Source organism: Balaenoptera ricei, chromosome 3, assembly GCF_028023285.1.
Source record: "Balaenoptera ricei isolate mBalRic1 chromosome 3, mBalRic1.hap2, whole genome shotgun sequence".
In the NCBI taxonomy this organism is placed as follows: Eukaryota; Metazoa; Chordata; class Mammalia; order Artiodactyla; family Balaenopteridae; genus Balaenoptera; species Balaenoptera ricei.
In genome coordinates this window covers 73,234,878-73,256,444 of record NC_082641.1, presented here as the reverse complement: position 1 = coordinate 73,256,444, position 21,567 = coordinate 73,234,878, and the positions used below count along the sequence as shown (strand labels likewise).

Below are 21,567 nucleotides of genomic sequence, written 5' to 3'. Positions count from 1 at the left end.
AACATAATCTAAGTGAAAAAAATTGAACTGTTTCAAGGATAAAGCTTAATGTAATAAATATAATGTGAATTATGATGGTAATTCAGAAAATAATATATCAATTCTTCACTGTTTCATTATACATGCTAAAGTTAAAGAAGAAAACCTTACTGTGTGATAATACATACTGCATGCTTACCTGGGTGCTGAAGTTAACAGACATCATTAGTCCTGTCCCAGAGTCTCTGGCCACCTGCAGACTGATTAGAGTGGCTTTCTTATGAGCCACCGGCAGCCGAGAACCCACAGAGAAATACACGAGGCTTGGAGGTTTATCACTCTGTAATAATTTAATCTGTGCAAATCTGGCACTATTGTTTATGGCTGCTCCAGCAGTTACTTCATACAGTTCCACAAAAAAATGCATTCCAACTTGAGGTATCTGACAATGAGATAAAAGGAAAAAAAAAAGGATGATTACTAATAGATTTCTATTTTAAGATAATTCTGATATTAAGAAATAGTATTATTCATATACATTATTACAGAAATAAGTATACATCTAGAGATACACTCTGTATAATTACAGAATTAAAATCTTATGTTAGATTACCATGAGATTTATTAGTTTTGGTCTTTCTTTAATACCTTTCCTCTCTCTGGGTGAGCTTCTTACTAGAAAATCAATGTCAGGAAGCAATCTATGCATACTTCAATAAACAAAAGGATACATAAGATATATTCATACAATGAAATGTTATCTAGTAGTTAAAAAAAATGAACTATTTCAATATTTTTCAACATGGGTGGGTCCAAAAACATGATAATGAGTAAAAAATCAAGTTGCATAATGATATGTATGGCATGCTACAATAAATGTAAAATTTTAAATTACATAAAGCTTACTACATTTTGTTAATGGATACATATTTATTTAGAGTAAAAAGGAAAATAAGACACCATGATGGTAGTTATCTCAGGTGGAGGGGTGGCAATTGGGGTAGGGCAGGGTGTGGAATTGAAAAAACATGGGATAGGAGTGAAAGGGAGCTTCAACTTTGTAAGGTTTTATTTTTAAAGGGTTTTACATAAATATGACCAAATATTGATAAGAGTTAATTTAGTGATTTTATGCATTTTTCAAAATTTCCCTAAATTCTGTATCAAGAAATCTAAGTTTAGTCTGTTGGTTACAGTTTGCTCATGTTTTACCTCGGTTCTTTCTCAACAATCTCAAATAATTTTTCAAAGCCTGAATTCAATTCTATAACATACTGTCAATCACCTGTTTTTACTTACTTGCTCTTACACAATAATCTAAAAATCTTAGCAGCATTTTTAGCTTCCTAGCATAACTCCAAGAGCTAAGCTGAAGCATTTTCAACTGCGTGTATCATTGTCTAATTTGTTATAATGCATCATTTTTATTTATCAGCAAGGACCTTATTCATCATTTGTTTTGTGATCATTTTAATGAGAATCATTATGTCATGAAGCAATACAACAAATTCTTTAGTATTATTCAAAACGAGTTGCTTCTTAGTAGCACAATAAATGAACTTAATCTCTTTCTATTGTCTGAAGAAACATATTTAGTTTTCCTGTGGTGTATATTATGCTTTACTTTTGCTGATCAACTCTCAGTAAATACTGAAATGAAGGTAAATGCACTCTTCCCGCTTTTGAGAAACTAAACTTGGCAAATACAATAAACTGAAGCACTAGAAAAGTATGGGTAACTATATTCAATAACTATTATTCCCTAATGGCCAATGAGCTTGAATTCACAATAGTTTCATTTAACTAAGGATTTCAGCATATTACATTCCAACATACTCCTGTCTTTGTTTTTCAGCATAATATTTCTTCTCATTGTGATGATGATTAAAACATTACTTATAACTACTTTGAGTCAAAAGAATATGTTATAATCTAAGTAAGGAACCATGCAAATTGAACAGTGTGCAGATGGGCGCCAACACATAATTAGAAGAGACAAAAGGAATCTTCCAGTCTTACAACAAAATACTCTATTCAAACAATATGCCTGAAGTATATGGGGAAAGCAAAACTCACAGATCGTTATCTGAACCTCTCTGGACCTAAATATGACTGGAGACCTCACAAGAACTCAAGTTCCTTTCCTAGCTAGGGCAGCAGCATTCCAGGATGATCTTTTGCCCAACTAGTATAAAATAACTTTTCCTGGGCCCAGACCTGCTCAGAAGCAAACAAAATAATAATGAAATAATGTCTTACTTAAATACTTTTAAAAAATATTTGCAACAAACTTTTAGACAATCTGTTTGGTTTAAACAGATTTTGTGGGCTAAGAAATGCATCTTAAGTTAATTAACTATGACCTTTATAGATTTTGCTAATACAGAACCATAAGACAGAACCACAGAACAGTAAGATATCCAGCAGAGAAAGGGTAAACGGACTGGAATTCAAAAGATGAGTTCTAATCTTTGCCAAGTAATTGACCTGGGGAAAGTTACTTAAATTCTTTATAACTTGAAAATGAAAATTTTGAATAACTATAGGGACGATAATTAGAGATATGATAGAGTAGAAAAACTTTCAGTTGAGCGTCTTTAGAAGAAACCACCATCCATCAGTGGTATAACTCTACAGATGAAAGCGTGCATTGCGTTTGCTGTGTTGTTTTGTTGTCACTCCCCTGCCACCAGCATTGATGTGGTGACTACTCAAGTCACTGAATCACCTCGGGCTCCGTTCCCATCCATTCTGAATAATAGTAACCCTCCCTTGTGAAGGGCCAACTCCTTGCCAAGAACCGTGTCAAAAAACCTTAGTCATTATCTCATTTAATCTAACAGCCCTATTATTAACTCAACCAAGTCTGGGAAGCTCAGGAAGGCTAAGCAACTTGTCTAATGTTACGCATTCATTGCGGTGCGCGGGCTTCTCATTGCGGTGGCTTCTCTTGTTGCGGAGCATGGGCTCTAGGCGCGCTGGCTTCAGTAGTTGTGGCTCATGGGCTCAGTAGTTGTGGCGCATGGGCTTAGTTGCTCCGCAGCATGTGGGATCTTCCCGGACCAGGGCTTGAACCCGTATCCCCTGCACTGGCAGGCGGATTCTCAACCACTGCACCACCAGGGAAGCCCCTTAAAAACTTTTAAAAAGAAAATTCTTGGAATTTCCCAAGTTTAAAAAAAATCAGTGGGAACTCAATATTTGAAGAAACATATTTTCTAGCTCCGTCACTACCAAGATGGCTCACAGCAGCATCTTTGTCAACCATGAGCTCTCATGCCTATCTCCAGAACATACATTCAGATCTCTGAAACTCTTTTTGATGAAAGAAATCAAGTTCTTAGACAATAGTTGATTGGATGTCTTAGAGCAGGAAAAATCAAGATGGCTCTAGAACACAGGTTATTGCTATAAAGCAAATAAACATCCAGAGATTTTTAAAGCAATATGAAAAGACAAAAGACTAGCTTAATAGATCTTTCAGTGTCCATGGCATGACTATTTGAGTAGCAAAAAGAAAAGCATTTAGTAAGCAATTAAAATTACTTGAATTTGAATCTATAATGGTACTTAAAGGAGAAAAGTTATTGTAATGTATTAAAAAATGGTTAAAATGAAAAATGTGAGTATAATAGTGTATACCTAATATTTTATTAAGTTTAATGTGTAGGAGAATGTTAACATATCAAGGCAGTTATATCTTTTATTAAGTATATATTCATTTATTAAGGAATGATAAACATTCTTCTCGTGTGTTAGTAAAGACTTAATAAAAAATGTTAATAAAACAATTATTTCTAGAAAAAGTAAGAATTGCACCAAAAATAGGAATAAATTATTAGGACCTGTGAAACACATACAAATGAAGATGAAAACAAGTAAGAAGTTAAAGAGTACTGTTGGTCACACAGAAGTTGAAAGATGATGCAATTGAATGTTTGTTTGAATACGATAGAACAGATGAACTGTAGAGATGCACTAAGATCACAGATTTGTTATCTCATTTCTTATGAGGTAAAGCCTCTAGGTTGCCTTCTTAAATATTAACAAGATATTAACAAGGCAGGTCTATCTTTCCAATACCACTAATAGACCAGCTCCATGTTCAACAGTGACAGGGCAATGGTTAAGTTAAAGCTGGCACTGCAAAATTTAAAGAACAAATCATTCTGAGGAAAACACATGGTGTTGAAAAAATTAACTTGTAAAGCATGAACTTAAAAAAAAATGTTGATCTCACAAGTCAAGTCATCAAATGGACCCCAATCAGATGACCAGCAATTCTCATTTGAAACAGCTTCAGACAAGCACCAGGACCTGTGGTCCTAACAAAGAACGAAGAGCTCTTGATAACCAAGAGCATGTAACCTTAAGTGATCTGAGACGATTATTCTTTCTCTTCTGGAACCAATAAAATTACTACAGTTCTGGGAAGGTATGAAAATATGTATCACTGTAATCTTAGAGAAGATCAATATAACTGTTTCAGTAATTCTCAGAAAGTGAAAAAACAAGTAGAGAAAAAAATGAATAAAGAGTTAAATCTACAGGGTTGTTATTTAGAATGAGTTTAAATATAGCTATGCATTTGGAAATAATTTTATTTGTGCAATGCTTTTTCTGCTGTTTAGAGTGTTTGGCATGTACAAAGAAATCATGATACTTTTGAACATTCGTAATATTATGGCTAGTTTTTGTATAAATACTTGAGTTTAATAAATTAAGTAGTAGACAAAGAACAAATACTACTGAGTGCTCCTTAGGCATTAAAGTATCATGAAATAGTCATTAAAAAAAGCCACACATGATTACTAAATGACTAAAGCTCTGTTAGGTCATCAGTGACCGATACCATTTGAATAATGGAGGTTCCTTTAGAAAGAGGGGGGACCATCTGGCTCCTGGGTGCCATGTGCAACATGAACCAACAGAAATTTATCCAAAGGCTCATCAAGCATGGCCTCGGTGCTTCTTCAGTGGGTCAGAACTGAACTCTCTAGAGAATGAGAGAACTTTCATTCTGGATGAAATCTATGGATATAACATGACGCGACCAAATCTATCAATATGATAAAAGCAAAAAACTAAACACTCAGAGTAACCAGAGATATTAATCTGGCTGAAAATGACTCAAGGGATCATTCACACAATGAGCAGGTGGGCCAGGAAGAATCGTGGAAATGACAAGAAACAGAACAGAGAAAACTGATGAGCTTTTTTTTTTAGCACTGAGATACAAGTTTTTTTATTACTGACTTACAACATTGTGTAAGTCTTAAGTACACAAGTGATGAGATTATTTACAAAAATTCATAATGTAATAAATTCTAAGTGTGACATCTATTGCTCATCTAAGAGATTTAGACATTATGGCTAGGCGAGACACAAAGAATCTCCACATAAGCAATGTGTAAGTTTCAACAAAGTGGCTTTAAAATGATTAATTGTAAAGAAATATAATCAGAATTTGCCAATACTGTGTCTCATAGTGTCTTACCTTCCCTGGTTTGAGCTCAATGGTGATAAAGCACTTTGTCTGACCCGCTGTACAGATTGTGGTCCCTGACACAGACAGAAATTCATCTATCAGGTTCACACCATCTTTTTGGAGCACAGCAGCTGTTTTGTTAAACGTGACTCGCCAAAAGACCTTGACATCTTCAAAGGCTCTAGGAACAAAGCAAAACCTATGCAAATGCAGTCACAGAGTGCATTATTCCTGTAGCTAATGCAGAATGTGTTATCACTGTGCCTGAGTGTACCTCTTCATCCAAAGCAGAGCACTTACTCTCCCACTGATAATGTCAAAAATAACCAATTCTCCACACTACAGTTAAGAAATTAAGGCCAGAGTTTACATGGCATTTCTTTAACCACACTTTATTCAGTACTAATTAAGTATTTATTGAACTATGATTCCTGATGCTATGTACCAGAAATATGAACATAAAAATTATAGAGAACCTTTGCCTTCAAGTAAGTGTTCCTCATTTGTCTTTTAACAAGAATCCTTCTAAAGGAAAAACACTACTGCCAAAATGGTTGTTACTATAAAAATAAAGGGCAAGAGATGACCTACATTTTCAGAGAATATTTAGACCCAAACTGGAAAAGGTAGTACAAATACATGTACATGTGTGCATACCAAGTGCACGTACATGATGAACACTCAGGTATACTATACTGTACTAAGTTGCAAGCAAAACGTTGGTAATCCCAGTCTCCCTAACAGTAAATGGTTGCGTATTCGGAGTGATCAGAGAATAGTAAATACGATGAAGTGATGACTTAACATAATCTAACATCTGTATGGTACTTTATAAAGTACAAAATGTTAAGGCAGCCCCAAGTTATGTTCATAAACCAAGCGTGTTAAATCACAGATTAGGAACTAGAGCATCTGAACACTGACATGCCAAATTCCACCCCACCTTCTTCTACCAACATTTCATCCTGCCTCTACCATTTTATGAATTCAAATTAGATATACAGGATGTTACACCTTCAACATATATATAAACATACCTGTTTGGCTGCCTTGTGACAACAAGATGCAGTCTGCTCATCTCAGCTCCTTCACGAAGCTCCAATCCACTCTGGGACTCCTCACTGAATCCTATGATGCCATTGTGAAGATCACTCCCTGAAAAGAAAAATAGAAGATTATAATATTCTTAAGACTTTAAAAGATCTCCAATGCTTCACTCATCTTTCCAGCTAGATGGTATAAAACTGAGACATTCACAAGTGAATGGGGTGGGCAGGAGCTACAACATTGAACGATCTTTACTAAAAACAGACTAGAATCAAAATGATCACATCAAGGTAGCTGACACTTTGAGAACAGAAGACTAAAAGAAAGAAAATATCATATCCTGCTCCCCATATTGACAACATGCTCACCTCTCTCTGATGAGCCTCTACTTTTTATTTCATAGTCCTTGATGCTACTGTTTAAGATCAGTGCATCCTGACAATATACGTTCTACTGAGAAGCAACTGTTTTATTTACTGCTGTATCCCTGGTACCAAGAACAGTGTTCAATAAATATTTAGTGAATACATGAACTCCATCTGACTGTTAACTTTCCTATAAGAGAGTTGACCCAAAAGATCATTTATGTTTCACATTTGGTTATTTTCCCCAGAGAAAAACAGAACTATTAAGGAACTCTTGAGAACCTCTGAATAAAAGAAACTCCTCTGAGCAACTCTTGAGGTTACAGGCACCATCATTCTACAAAACTGTGTTTAAACTGGAACAAACCTAGGGCCCACACTACACTGAAAGTCACTCCAAATCCTTGCCAAAATGTAAACTAGCTTCTCAGACGAGAGAAATACCAATAAACAGTTCCTGCTGCTTTCTATTTCTCAATGACTCAGTTTTGCAAAGTGATCCTAAAAGCAATGATCCGAAGCAATCAGCCTCAAAAACCATTTGTACCCCTCACCCTGAAACCTGACTCCTGAGATTCCAAGTAGACAGAACTTCTGTAAGGAAACAGAAACCCACCGAACTGTCCCGAAAGGGGAAAGCTAGTGGTTACCAGCCCCTATTTTGCAGGTCTGAAGTGTAAGCAAATGTGGAGCCCATGGCTTAGGGACATGGAGGTGATGGACCACTTTTGTCCTGGTGCCTCATGTGTGTTTTGTCTCAGCCAGATGCCCATCCTCATCCTCACCAATTAATCACTACAATCGCTTCTTAGCCCTGCATCAGAACCAGACCTCAACTTTTTTTTCTTCAGCAGCAACTGTTTTCTGGTCACTTTTAATGGGAATTTGGTCTCTCAGTTAATAATAGATTATAAGCTTCCCACAAGCAGAACCTTCATTTTCTTTTTCAATGCAATAGCAACTAGCATGGTTCTAATGAGTATAATACTTCCCTTGCCACATCTACAATAATAAAGTTGATGTCAAATTTCCAGTAAGATGAATCAAAACTTCTAACGTGCCAATGATCAAAAACAAAACAAAATAAACTATTTTCCCCTGATTTATCTTGAAAGTTTGTTCTAAAATCTAAATGTGAGATTATGAAGATTAAAGGTAAGAGGAATCAGCAAAATTAATGATATAGTTAAAACAGAAATACTACGTTAAAATAAAAAGCCAGGTGAGGAGGGACTTCCCTGGTGGCGCAGTGGCTAAGAGTCCGCCTGCCAATGCAAGGGACACAGGCTCGATCCCTGGCCCGGGAAGATCCCACATGCCATGGCGCAACTAAGCCAGTGCGCCACAACTACTGAGCCCACACACCGCAACTACTGAGCCCATGCACCGCAACTACTGAAGCCCACACGCCTAGAGCCCGTGCTCTGCAACAAGAGAAGTCACCTCAGTGAGAAGCCCATGCACCGCAATGAAGAGTAGCCCCTGCTCGCCACAACTAGAGAAAGCCCACAGCAACGAAGACCCAATGCAGCCAAAAAAATAAAATAAAATACAATAAAATAATTTTTTTAAAAAGCCAGGTGAGGAGAAAATGATAGGAACATTCACAGACAAAGGGAACTTAGGATACCTGACATGCAAAAGTGCTGGTGAATTACATCATGTGACACTAAGAGGAGCCAATCATTTGCCAAGTACTTATGATGCCATGTTAGGTAGGGAACTTCTCATTAGAGAACTTCATCGAGGCTCAACTGAGTGACTGGTAAGTTAGGCTCAGAGCTGATAAATGGGAATTTGCCTGGTGAGTTAGGCTCAGAGCTGATGCATGGGTAGGCACCGGTATGCCATATTGATATAGTATCAGCACGCCATATTGGTATGCGTTGGTATGCCAAACTGACTGAGTAGCACTTCCATTCCAGTTGGAATACAGCTGCTGTCTGGAGCCCCCAGAGAACCCTCTGTCACCACCCTAACCATTATGAGATCTCCCTGTGATCCAGTAACTAATGGGAATGTTTGGGACAGCAAAAAGCCTCCAGCAACCATTGTGATTGGTCTGTGCCTCTGTCAAACTAATCGCTAAATACTTTGATTGTCAGCTCTGGTCTTATTCAAATAAATGTAATAAAATATCTATTTCATGGAATGGGGGAGGAGGCTGCTGAGTGCCAAAACAATTTTAATAGAAATATATAGATGGCATTAAGCTAATGTGAATCAAAATCAGTAAGTGACTTGGAGAATAGAATTTGACTTTACAATATTCAATAAACTGAAGAAAGAGGAATAAATGACAATTCTAATTGGTGTAAATTTGTAGGGTAGCATAAATGAGATGATGCTGGGTATAAAAGTTACACAATTGTAAGATTATGACTGAATTATAACTGAATGGCTAAAATAAATAAAATTCTAGGAAGCACCAAATCCTAAAAGGGGATCAAAAACATGCTTATTCTAAATATTTCCTTTTATAAAAAACAAAGCATAAACACTAAATGATTTAGTCATTCCTCAATTAATGGTTGAGCTGGGTCAAAATATAGGCTTCATAACTTTTAATTTTCTTTTCACTGTGTTTTACCATAGTGTTATCTGAAACTCTAAAACACTATGTATAACTGTTTGTATGAAAGAGTGGAGTAGGTAAGAATCATGAGACAGCTTTGTCAATACTCTAATTACAGTAAGGTATTGACAAGCTGAGCTAAGCCACTTAAAGAAATATAGTATGATTTCAGAGGAAAACTGCAAATTATCACCAAAAAATTTTATAACATGCATGAGGAACTCTATATATGCACACACCTCCCCAATAGTACAAAACTTATATAAACTGCACTGGTTCAAAAGCAGAACAAAAGGAAATAGTTTTAATATATTTCCCAACAGATATAAAGAATTTTCTGACAATGAGATCTTAGACTCTGGGATAGATTAATGAAAGTGGTTGGGAAATTCAGAATGAGGTTTCAAAACAGGAGAGGCAATCATGTTTGGGTGATTAAGCATATTTCAGAAGAAGTACATGAACTTAAGTATTTTTAAGGTTTTCCCTTTATTGTGAAAGTACAGATTTATAAATTGTTTAATTGTTTAGCTGGCTCTGAGCTAAGTGACATTTACAGTCCATTAAACTCTAGCCTGGCACCTCAGAACAACATCATGAGTTTATGTTATGGGTTCATGCCATAGGAAAACAAAATTTTAATGATTCACTATGAGTGAGTCAAGTAATTCACCTTCTTAAATTAAAGATAGAATGATCTTATTACAAATTCTGTACCACAAAAGTACATTTTTAACTCCATCACTCCAAATATATACCTGTAATAATGATCATGGCAAAAGCTGCAAACCCACTGTCATCCTTTCCCTTCACAATCTGTGCTCCCCCTTGTGGGTCTGTGAGAAACACGTAGAAGAATTCTTGCCCCTCAGGCTCATCATCATCCAAAATCTGAACCAATACTTTACGTTCTCTTTCTCCATCTACAAATGCAAGGATAAGAGCTTGCTCTTCAAAATCTTCTTCTTCAGTTGCCCATGTTAGGTTGGAAATCCCATGGATGTCAGGAAAGGGCAATGCATTTGGTTCCTTCTGAGCAGATCTTTCACCAAAAGTCTTAACTGTTACACTGACATTGCCAGTAGACCCACCAGTTCTTCGGACAAGAACTTCTGCGGCGTTAACCGTGCCATTCTTCATTTCTTCTTCGACGTAAACAACAGATGGCCCAAGACTAAATGTTCCATGAATGGAAACATCTGCAGTTACAGTGGGCACATCAGGCTTCTCAGACATAGCAGACGTACCAGGAAGGGTGACAAGGTTCTCAGGGATGGGAGACACACCAGTCGCCTCAGTAACAATGGCAACCACTTCGGTTGGCTGTGGGATAGCAGTTATCTTGGTTGTGTCAGGGTGTGTGGTGGAGGAGTCGGTTTTCAGAGGAAGAGCCGTGTCTGCTGCTATAGCCACAGTTGTCTTGGGGAAGGAAACATCCATTCCTGCCAGGTCATCATTATCCAATATTGTGATCACTGCCACACTGAAATCTAGATTCAGGCGAGGTCTCCAATTAGCATCAAATTTTTGTAATCCTTTAATTTCTACTGAAGTTAGATTAATGTAAAAAACTTCTTCTATCTCAGGAAGCTCATCATCAATAATAGTTATTTCAAAATCAACCTCAGCATGGAATGCTCGGAAAAGCAGCTCCCCATTCTGAACAGGCTCAAAGTCTTCCAGGGGCTTTGCCCTTCCTGCAGTTGTCTGATAGGAAACTTTAATAAGATCCCCGTGGAACCCAAACAGTCTTTGTACATGTAATCTGATCATCTGTGTATCCTCTGACACTATGATATTTCTTGAGCTAGGGGAAAATTGAAAGACTCCCATTGGTTCAATTTCAGCAACGGTGAAACCTGATCTGGAAAAAAAAATTAAACCATGAGAGAACTGATGAAAAATAGGAATACCACTGTAGAGATTCACCTTTCACACACTTAAGATACTGCTCATGAGGACATCTTAAAAATGACATGCCCTTTCAAATTCCATAAAACCCTATTTATTTATTGATGAATATACCAGAGCACAAGAAAGGTAAGAACAGGAGCTGCAGTTGCAGGTGATAGGACCTAACAAGGTCCATATATATATACATATATACATATATGTATATATATATGTATATATGTATATATATATGGAGAGAGGAGGGGGGCAATGCCTGGCCTAGGGTAAGCACTATAAAACTGATAGCCTGAATCACTTTGCCGTACAATAGAAATTAACACAACATTGTAAATCAACTATACTTCAATAAAATAAATGTAAAAATAAGAAATAAAAAAACCTGTTAGCTATTATTGTTATTGTTAAAGGTGTGTGAATTTGTTAACCTAAAATACGTTGTGTCCAAACACTTTTTGAATGGCATATGTATAATCAAAAGCCATATTGGATTCCACCAACCAATATCTCCCATACATAAATATGTATACAAACACACTTGAACACACACTGGTTTTGCCCACACATTTTTCCCAGTTTCCAAATAAGTAAGCTAAAGAACAGAAAGATCAAGTAACTTTCCCAAAGTCACACAGAAAGTAAGTGACACAGCCAAGATTAAACCCAGGAGTCTGGCTCTAAGATCTGTCCTCTGCTGTTCTGATCAAGTCCATCCCACGTATGAGAAAAGTCAATTGCTTTTGACCAGGACATATTTATCTGCAAATATACTGATATAAATTAAACTCAAAAGAACTACTAGTTCAAGTCACCTTATTATCCTACTATGATTTCTTATTTTTACTCTTTATCTCTTGGAGAAATCAGGTATTTTTGGCTACCTTTCAGAAGACAGTTTCCTTTAAAAATAGGTGGCTTTGCCATCATGGTTCTTTTTGGAGATGTCACCTCAGGCCAACATTCTTGAGCGAGAGGTCATGATAAACGCTCTTCAAGCAAGCAGTGGGTGGTGGCATCTTTGGCAATGCAGGCCATATACTGCTCTACACTAAAACTGTTTTCGCCTCTGCTTCAAGGAGAGAGATCCTTGTGTCCTTTTTTTGTTTCAACTGGTAAATTCCAGCTTACTCCTCAGAGACTTTCTTGGCTGAAAATCAAGTTGGTCTTACCGAAGCTGAGCCCCACCAGGGGCACTGCTCTGCACTCCTGAGAGGTGAATGACAAAGGCCTCTGGCCGACCAGGGCTAGGAAATGTCCACAGCAAGACTCTTTTACTTTCTTCTCCATGGGAAAATGAAAGACTCCCTGACAGGGAACATGAAAAGGGAAGCTGGGTTTCATTTCTGAGTTCTTAAATTGGGATTCAACTCTTAAAAATATAGTGAAAAATTCTATGACAGTCTACAAAAGGTAAAACATTTAAAAAGCCAGTGGGGGAGGGAGTGTAAATAAATTTAGAGGAATCTCCGTAGACCACACACACCTTGCCTTTAATCATGTCTACTTTACAAGGTAGAGGTCAAACCATCTAAGTTTTGCATCTCACTGATCCTCACAGAGCTTATGGTATAACTAAAGTAGATGAAATAACAGCTGCTCAACTGTCAGAAATATTCAGATGAACATGTAAATGGATATAAAGGTGTGTCTTTTTTGATTATCGTACGGGCCACGTTAGGTTTTTAGAACTACTTTTAACAAACTCCTCACGTATAAACAGAGTAGTCTGCTTAGTGACCATTATTTCCAGGTGAGGTATGAAGTTTTCCATGTGAACGAATAAAGTTCCTCTCATTCTCACCAAGCAGTCTGTGAAATTCCGATCACTTAAATCTGAGAGGACTGTATTAGAAGGCAAATAGCTCATTGTCCAGAGTAAAGAGGATCCAGGAAAATTAGTGGCCAATTACACATTTCCATGTTCTATAGGGAAAATCCTAGAAAAGCCACAACTCACCCACTTTGGGGGTCATATTGCCAACAACAACGAATTCGGGGATTTTTAACCCAGGAACATATCCAGCCGCCCAGGAAACCTTGAGAGAGCCATACGTGCCTCTCCTAGAAATCACAGCTTGGCTTGTTCCGGCAGTAATGTCCATGAGTAGAAAAGCAGTAGACTCAAATCCAACCTGAGGAAAAACATGCTTAGAACATTTTATTTCTCTCTAAAGGTTCTTGTTTTCTGAAGAGTGGGTTAAAAGTCAACTTTCTCTTTGTTTACACAGTATATTTCCCTGTTCTAAAACATATTCAATTAAAGAGTAGTATTTAAGAAATGACATGTGAAATTTGAAATTTTATTCTATTTTATAATGCTGATTATAGTTTATAGCTTTATTTTTTTATCAAAATGTAAACCCCTGAATTAACAATATCTAAAAATACAATTGTAATTATGGTTAAATGAAAAGAAAGATTAAAAATGGTATTTTAATATGACTTGTTCATGGGTCTTTACAGAACCTAATCTGTCTAGAACTGAAATCTGACTTCTTTCTAAGGTATAATAATAAATTCTTTATTTATAAAGTGAGCACCATGAACTAGATTTTCTATTAAGGTTCTTTTCAGCTCTTTGATTCAATACAATATCTTTTTTTTGAGGATCAGAAACCCTCGAAGATTTTTTTTAAATAACAATCTTTTTCATCCACACCAAGTAAGATCTGGTTTTCAGGGCAACCTTCCCAGGGTACCCTGGGATTTATAGATGAAATAAGTTCTGGTCAAAGAATAAGAATAAAACCAGATTCCTGGCTTCACATTGTTATTTAGACAACTCAGTTTACCTCTTTTGGTCCCAATATCTATAAATTTGGAATACCATAGGACCAACAGTTCTATATTAAGACTCATTCTCCCCATTTTAAATTGGAATGGAGAGTAGCAGAAAAGGGTGAGAGGGTGCCACAGGACAGCTTCTGAAGCCACAGAAAAGAAAAAACAACAACTTCAATTTGACACCAGCCTAGATTCCTTATTACAGTGAGGCTTCTGGTTAGCAATTGCCAAAATCTTTGGCATATCTGAGCTCATGCTTGCCAAATGGCTAGAGGCTGTTTGAAAGTGTCCTAAGCACATCACACACACACACACAGACACACAGACACACACACACACACACACCACATACAAATACTGGTAAGGAGTACAGAGGATACACCAAGGACAGGAATACTCCATGACTGGCCCTGATCTGGCCCTTTGACGTGACATAATGTTGTGACAACATGCCTGGACAAGTAGAAGAAAATAGTTTACTACACCAAACGAAGAATTCAGGTTGAAAGGAATCTTTGTTATAACAACCTGTGAACAAAAAGAAGGTAACAAAATGTCAAAGCATTAAATTCTATACCCTCCTTCCTTCTTGAATAGAGGAGGTGCAGAAAGAAGACAATTCCTCTCAGTTAATTTTAATGCTGGTGGATTCCACTTTAGGGAACAAAGCAAATTCATTCCCTGGGGAGAAGCAGCCCAGGTGGGAGTAACTGAAGAGCATCCCCTTAATGGCCAGAGACCCTGTTACACAAGCTGGTGGCCAGATCTGCCCACACTCCTGCCCCTCCACCTGCACAGATTCCACATCCTGGTCAAGGAACTGAAGGAACTCCCACCTGAAGGAGTAGGATGCATGCTTATCCCTTATTATGGTTTATAAAATACACACATTACCGTAGCCAGAGACAGCAGCCCTGTCTTGTTCCTATATTGACAGAATTGGCCTACATAGGAAGCAAACAAAGCCCTCAAGGTATTCTTTGTTCTCATGTGAATTTATAAAGTGATTAGGGAACAATCTTCCCTAAAATGAACTCAGGGAGGAGATTCAAATACTTAGGTGCACCACTGGTATTCACCTGCATCAGAACAAACTTGCCACAGTAAAAAGAGCCCCACAAATTAAATATTTACAATGTTAGTAAATGAGAAAGTCTGAAATATTAACTGAGGTTTCATTCTAATTTTAATTATTTAGCATAAAATACCTCAATGTTAAATATTCATTTTCAAGAAAACACCTGAGGTTTTGACTCTAGGTGACTGTTATTTTAAAAATTCTAGGACTTCCCTGGTGGCGCAGTGGTTAAGAATCCACCTGCCAGTGCAGGGGACATGGGTTCGAGCCCTGGTCCAGGAAGATCCCACATCTTCCCTGATCTGGCCCTGATCTGGCCCTTTGACGTGACATAATGTTGTGACATTGTTGTGGAGCAACTAAGCCCGTGCACCACAACTACTGAGTCTGCGCTCTAGAGCCCGTAAGCCACAAATACTGAAGCCCGAGCGCCTGGAGCTCGTGCACCACAACTACTGAGTCTGCGCTCTAGAGCCCGTAAGCCACAAATACTGAAGCCCGAGCGCCTGGAGCTCGCGCACCGCAACGAAGAGCAGCCCCCACTCGCCGCAACTAGAGAAAGCCCGTGCGCAACAATGAAGACCCAATGCAGCCAAAAATTAATTAATTAATTAATTAATTAAAAAATTCTATACCTTACATTCTACAAGACAGAAACTTTCTAAAACTCCAGAAAGGAAATATATTTTTCTATCTAATGTCGAAAATTGACAAATTATTTTCATATCGTGTATCCACAGTGTCTACTTTGATATTCATAGGATTACTTAGATTTAAGGAAACAGTGAATCTTAAGAAATTCTAAGAATCTTAGTCCTTCCTGTAAGAGCTGCCCTCTAGTGGTTCCGGGGTAGTACCACACCCAGGGCCAGTTACCTGAGAATTGGCAGCTTTCTCAGGGACTGGAAGGACGGCAGATTTTGCTTCCTGAAGAATTCTTGGCATGCCATAGAAACTTCCACCAACAAGCATCACAGTCACCAGTTGCAAGGTGAAATTAGAGCCCAGGGGTAGGAAGACCTATATACAAACAGTATCAATGACTTTTTTAATAGTAAAAAATAATTTTCAAAGAAAAATACTGACCATTGAAATGAGTCATTAGCACTTTCCTCCTTTTGTATCAGTTTCATCAGTATATGCCCTTTCCCCCATGTTACAAAACAAAGCACCAGCAGGAAGACTTTGACGCTAACACTGAGAGCCATACAATATTAAAAAAACACAAATCTGCAAATACTCTCTGTGTGCCCAAATGACCTGAAGAATGATGAGAATCTCAGAAGTAGTATTAGTGACAAAATCACGTGCCACAGGAATGGAAAGAACTCACTGGTGAACAGTGTCAGCTCCTAAAACCAGCAAAACTCACTTTCTCCCTTTTCATTGGGTAGAAACTAAGAGCTCTAATGACAGTTACTTAAAACAGATAATGATTTAGGTGTACTGATTATTTGAATACTTTGGACAAATAAAGACTACTAACTAACACCATGTATTAGACTACCAATTTTCAAAGTTTTAGAATCCAACAAAATAGGGAAATCCTGAATTTAAAACCTGGTATTACTTTAAAAGATTTCTTTAACACTTATTGATATAATACATTTTTCCATAGAAACCTTGTTATTGATAATGGATAAGCCCCCGTAACCTGGAATATTACTAACAACTCTGTACATCTTTACTGAATGTACAAATAACCATTTCTGTGAAGTCTGTTCTTCTTTTAAATGTAATGTACTTAAACACATATCACACCCTCCAAATGTGTAAAATATGTACTATAGTGGTTTCAAATGTGCAACATGAGGGGAACAGATGTTTTATTCATTCAATCAATCTTCAGTTTTTCAAAATCACATTCACTGAACATGAAGCATAGTTCAAGTGCTGAGGAAACAGAAATAAATCATGGTGTCCTGACTTCAATCATGTGCCTCCCTCCTCTCCTTGAAGGGTGTGCCCCTTCCCCATGCAGTTTACTGGCTGGGCAGCTAAGGATTTTTTTGTCCCTATTTCCTAAAGAATGAAGGGCCAGATGTCAGTTCAAAGCTCCCAGGCATTTGTGCCTTCCTACCCAACTCTTCTGTTCATGGGCCCATGCAGCACACAGACTTATGAAGTGTGGCAGGTCCCCAAGGTACAGTAATTAAACATTAAAGTTGAACAGGAGTAACGGTGGATTTGGAGAAATGCTGATTTGCCTACAGAAGAAAAGCAGGTAGACTAATTTGAAAAGGATCTTGAAGGTTTTTAGGAGTTGAGGGTGTTCTGTTTTGCCCTTCCACGTCCGTGATCCAGGACTACATCACCAATACTATTCTACATATTTCCCATCATTCTTGATGGCTTTAGGCACAAATGGAATTAACAGCCCCATAACATCCTGTGTGCACCTTGAACACTGCTTATCTGCTTGCTTTTATAATTGGCTGTTCAAGGGCCTTCTCCTGCACTAGACAGGGAGCAACCTGACAACAGAGATTATGTCTTTGTGATCACTGTAGCTGCTGTGCTTCTCACAATGACTGACACATAGTAAGTACTCAATAAATATCTGAATAAATGACAGCCATGAACATAATCTTATCTTCCATTCTAACTTAAATTCTTTTAAACGTAGACTTGTTTCTTTATCGTGCCAATGATTCTTATCATCAGTGAGTACTTCATCTGAGAAGCCTGTTGTTACCCAGGCGAGGTAACTGTTCACTCCCTGGTCCTCATGTTAAACCAACATCAAGAGTCTTCTAGTTTTCAGAGCCTAATGGAAACTCATTCTGTCCCAAGACCCACTTGAAGGTCCTTCTCTGTGGCGGACCTGTCCGAAGTCCTAACTTTTATCAGGGCGGTAGATCACGTAGATCTATATGTAACTTGTAACTAATATCCCAAACTTTAAAGAGCAATGCATTACACCCAGGGTGTGAGGGGAGAAAGGGACTGCTGGAAAAATCCTCCCCTCAGTTTATGCGCATGTCACACATTGCCCCAAACAGTCACCTTGGAAGACTAACTCACATACATAACACCTAATAATCTATGTGCAGTCTACACCAACCATAGTAGAATGTAAGAGACAGAAGGAACCCACGCAAATTTAAATATACTAACGAAAGATGTTAAAGTAAGCAAATAAGAGGAAGCTTTCATATATGGGTAAGCTAGTAAACTTTTGTTACTCTTTATTGAAAAGAGACAGAAATCATAAAAATAATAGAGCTTCAAAACAGATATTAAGAAATCCATAGATAATTCAAACAGGTATTAAGAAAGCTAAGTATCTTTATCAACTATACCATTAAGCTTTCAAAGTGAAATGAAAAGAGGACTACCATCCTTCAAAATGTCCCAGGTACCACCACAGGACATAATCTAAAAGTGTCCTCTGGTACAGACTTTCTCAACCATGAGATAATTAATCCTCACAGCTATAATGCATCCCATGCATGAAATAAATTAACTTCTCTGCCATGCATATGGAATGATACTAGTTATCCTCTTGGGAGGATGAAAACAGTTGCTCAAATCACTTTCTGTGGATCAGACCGAGAAAGACTGCTAGGTATCTATGTGACCCACAGAAAATCCATGTATTCCTAGCACTCTCACCTAATATGTCGGCAGAACAGTCTGCTGTCCTAGGAAGTCTACAAATATCTTCCCTTCAACAAGCATCCAGTGTGTGTGTGTGTGTGTGTGTGTGTGTGTGTTTGTGTAGCACCTGGAACAATTTCTGGAACTCTGGAGTACTAAATAAGTGCCTGTTACTATCTAGACAAAAATATTTTATCTCCAAATAAGAATATACTTATTTACTTATAATCTGCAAATACTTCAGTATATGTATTATCCAATAATTACTATGCATTTTCTAAGGCATTTTTCATGGTTCCATTTAAATATCAGAATAAGACTTTAAACTGATCATGAGATTAACTAGGGCTTTCTTGAAGGAGCTTTATCGGAATGATCAGGAAATTAAAGAAATGCTACAAACCTGACTCTTGACTGGCACTGTGTCCACTTTATATCTGGTGCCATCTTCGACCACCAGCTGCCTCTCTGCATTTTCAGTAACAAAAGACTGCTCCTTAGGACCAGATGATATTCGATATCCAACAGTCACATCTCCAAATGTTCCAGCAAGCCGGGTTACATTAATTTGAATGAATCTACTAAGGTTCTGCCCAATAAGTATTGACTGCTGATCTGAATACAGGGCAAATACCCCATGTGGGTCATCATTTGCAGAAACAGAGAACCGTGTGATGCATTTTTCTGGATCAAGTTCTGCTCCTCCCTTTACAGAAACAAGCTGAACCACATAAACTTCCTCTAACTCAGGTACATCATCTGGTAGCAAGTTAACATCAAAGCTGGCCTCACTTTCTCCATCAGCAATGGTGAAAATTCCTTTGGTAGACAGAAAGTCTCCAGTAATATCAAACTCACTGCTTAATTCCCAGTAAACCTAAAATAAAAGGAAAAAAACACCCAACAAAGTTATACAATTCCGTATATTGAATCAAAAATCCTTTAAATTAGTTTTCCTCTACTATATACAATAAAAATTAAGTGTGCATCATTATATTCCAAGTGAAACTTTCCAAGTAGTTAGGTAATTTAGAAACTATCTTAACTCCTTCAGGCTGTTGTATGCAATTTGCAGGACAGGATTATAAAATTTCATTTCACCTGCTTCTAAAATAACATAATTTGAAAAGATAAAGAGAAACAAGTTAACTTTAAAATACCAGTACCACAAATGCATTCAATAGTGAACCACAGACAATATTTGAAGGTAAAAAGTAAGTAGATAATCTGACATTCACATTGGAATTTGTTTTTGTTTGTTTTTAATAAAAAGAGAATATCGAGGAGGAGCTTCAAGATGGCGTAAGAGTAAGACGTGGAGATCACCTTCCTCCCCACAAATACATCAGAAATACATCTACATGTGGAACAACTCGTACAGAACACCTACTGAACGCTGGCAGAAGACCTCAGACCTCCCAAAAGGCAACAAACTCCCCACGTACCTGGGTAGGGCAAAAGAAAAAAGAAAAAACAGAGACAAAAGAATAGGGACGGGACCTGCACCAGTGGGAGGGAGCTGTGAAGGAGGAAAGGTTTCCACACACTAGAAGCCCCTTTGCGGCCAGAGACAGGGGGTGGCGGAGGGGGGAAGCTTTGGAGCCACAGAGGAGAGCGCAGCAACAGGGGTACGGAGGGCAAAGCAGAGAGATTCCTGCACAGAGGATCGGTGCCAAGCAGCACTCACCATCCCGAGAGGCTTGTCTGCTCAGCCGCCGGGGCGGGCGGAGGCTGGGAGCTGAGGCTCGGGCTTCGGAGGTCAGATCCCAGGGAGAGGACTGGGGTTGGCTGCTTGAACACAGCCTGAAGGGGGCTAGTGTGCCAGAGCTAGCCAGGAGTGTGTCCGGGAAAAGGTCTGGAGCTGCCTAAGAAGCAAGAGACATTTTCTAGCCTCTTTGTTTCGCGGTGCTCGGTGCTCGAGGAGAGGGGATTCAGAGCGCCGCCCAAATGAGCTCCACCCAAACGAGCTCCAGAGACAGGCGGGAGCCTCGGCTATCAGCTCAGACACCAGACACGGGCATGAAACGCTAAGGCTGCTGCTGCAGCCACCAAGAAGCCTCTGTGCAAGCACAGGTCACTATCCACACCGCCCCTCCCGGGAGCCTGTGCAGCCCGCCACTGCCAGGGTCCCGGAATCCAGGGAAAACTTCCCCGGGAGAACGCACGGCGCGCCTCAGGCTGTTGCAACGTCACGCCGGCCTATGCCGCTGCAGGCTCGCCCGCACTCCCTTCCCCTCCCTCCCCCCCCACCCCTGGCTGAGTGAGCCAGAGCCCCCAAATCAGCTGCTCCTTTAACCCCGTCCTGTCTGGGCAGGAACAGATGCCCTCAGGCGACCTACACGCAGAGGCGGGTCCAAATCCACAGCTGAACCCCAGGAGCTGTGTGAACAAAGAAGAGAAAGGGAAATCTCTCCCAGCAGCCTCAGGAGCAGCGGATTAAATCTCCACAATCAACTTGATGTCCTCTGCATCTGTGGAATACCTGAATAGAGAACGAATCATCCCAAAATGAGGCGGAGGACTTTGAGAGAAACAATATATACATTTTTTTCCTTTTTCTCTTTTTGTGAGTGTGTATGTGTATGCTTCTGTGTGTGATTTTTGTCTCTATAGCTTTGCTTTTACCATTTGTCCTAGGGTTCTGTCTGTCCTTTTTTTTTTTGTTTTTTAGTACAGTTGTTAGCGCTTGTTATCACTGGTGGATTTGTTTTTTGGTTTGGTTGCTCTCTTCTTTCTTTCT

The 21,567-nt window shown here is 38.6% G+C and overlaps 1 protein-coding gene across 1 annotated transcript in view; it reads right to left on the bottom strand.

The window, feature by feature from the left end:
* The window catches only part of ADGRV1 (adhesion G protein-coupled receptor V1), a 531,821-nt gene that overhangs the window by 330,947 nt on the left and 179,307 nt on the right, over positions 1 to 21,567 (bottom strand). Inside the window, exons 70-77 of the mRNA XM_059919079.1 lie at positions 19,231 to 19,704; positions 16,104 to 16,247; positions 13,323 to 13,497; positions 12,535 to 12,670; positions 10,213 to 11,318; positions 6,505 to 6,622; positions 5,477 to 5,648; positions 179 to 421 (exon numbers count right to left, since the gene is read on the bottom strand). Coding sequence (XP_059775062.1) covers positions 179 to 421; positions 5,477 to 5,648; positions 6,505 to 6,622; positions 10,213 to 11,318; positions 12,535 to 12,670; positions 13,323 to 13,497; positions 16,104 to 16,247; positions 19,231 to 19,704 — 2,568 coding nt within the window. The remainder of the gene's footprint in view (positions 1 to 178; positions 422 to 5,476; positions 5,649 to 6,504; positions 6,623 to 10,212; positions 11,319 to 12,534; positions 12,671 to 13,322; positions 13,498 to 16,103; positions 16,248 to 19,230; positions 19,705 to 21,567) is intronic.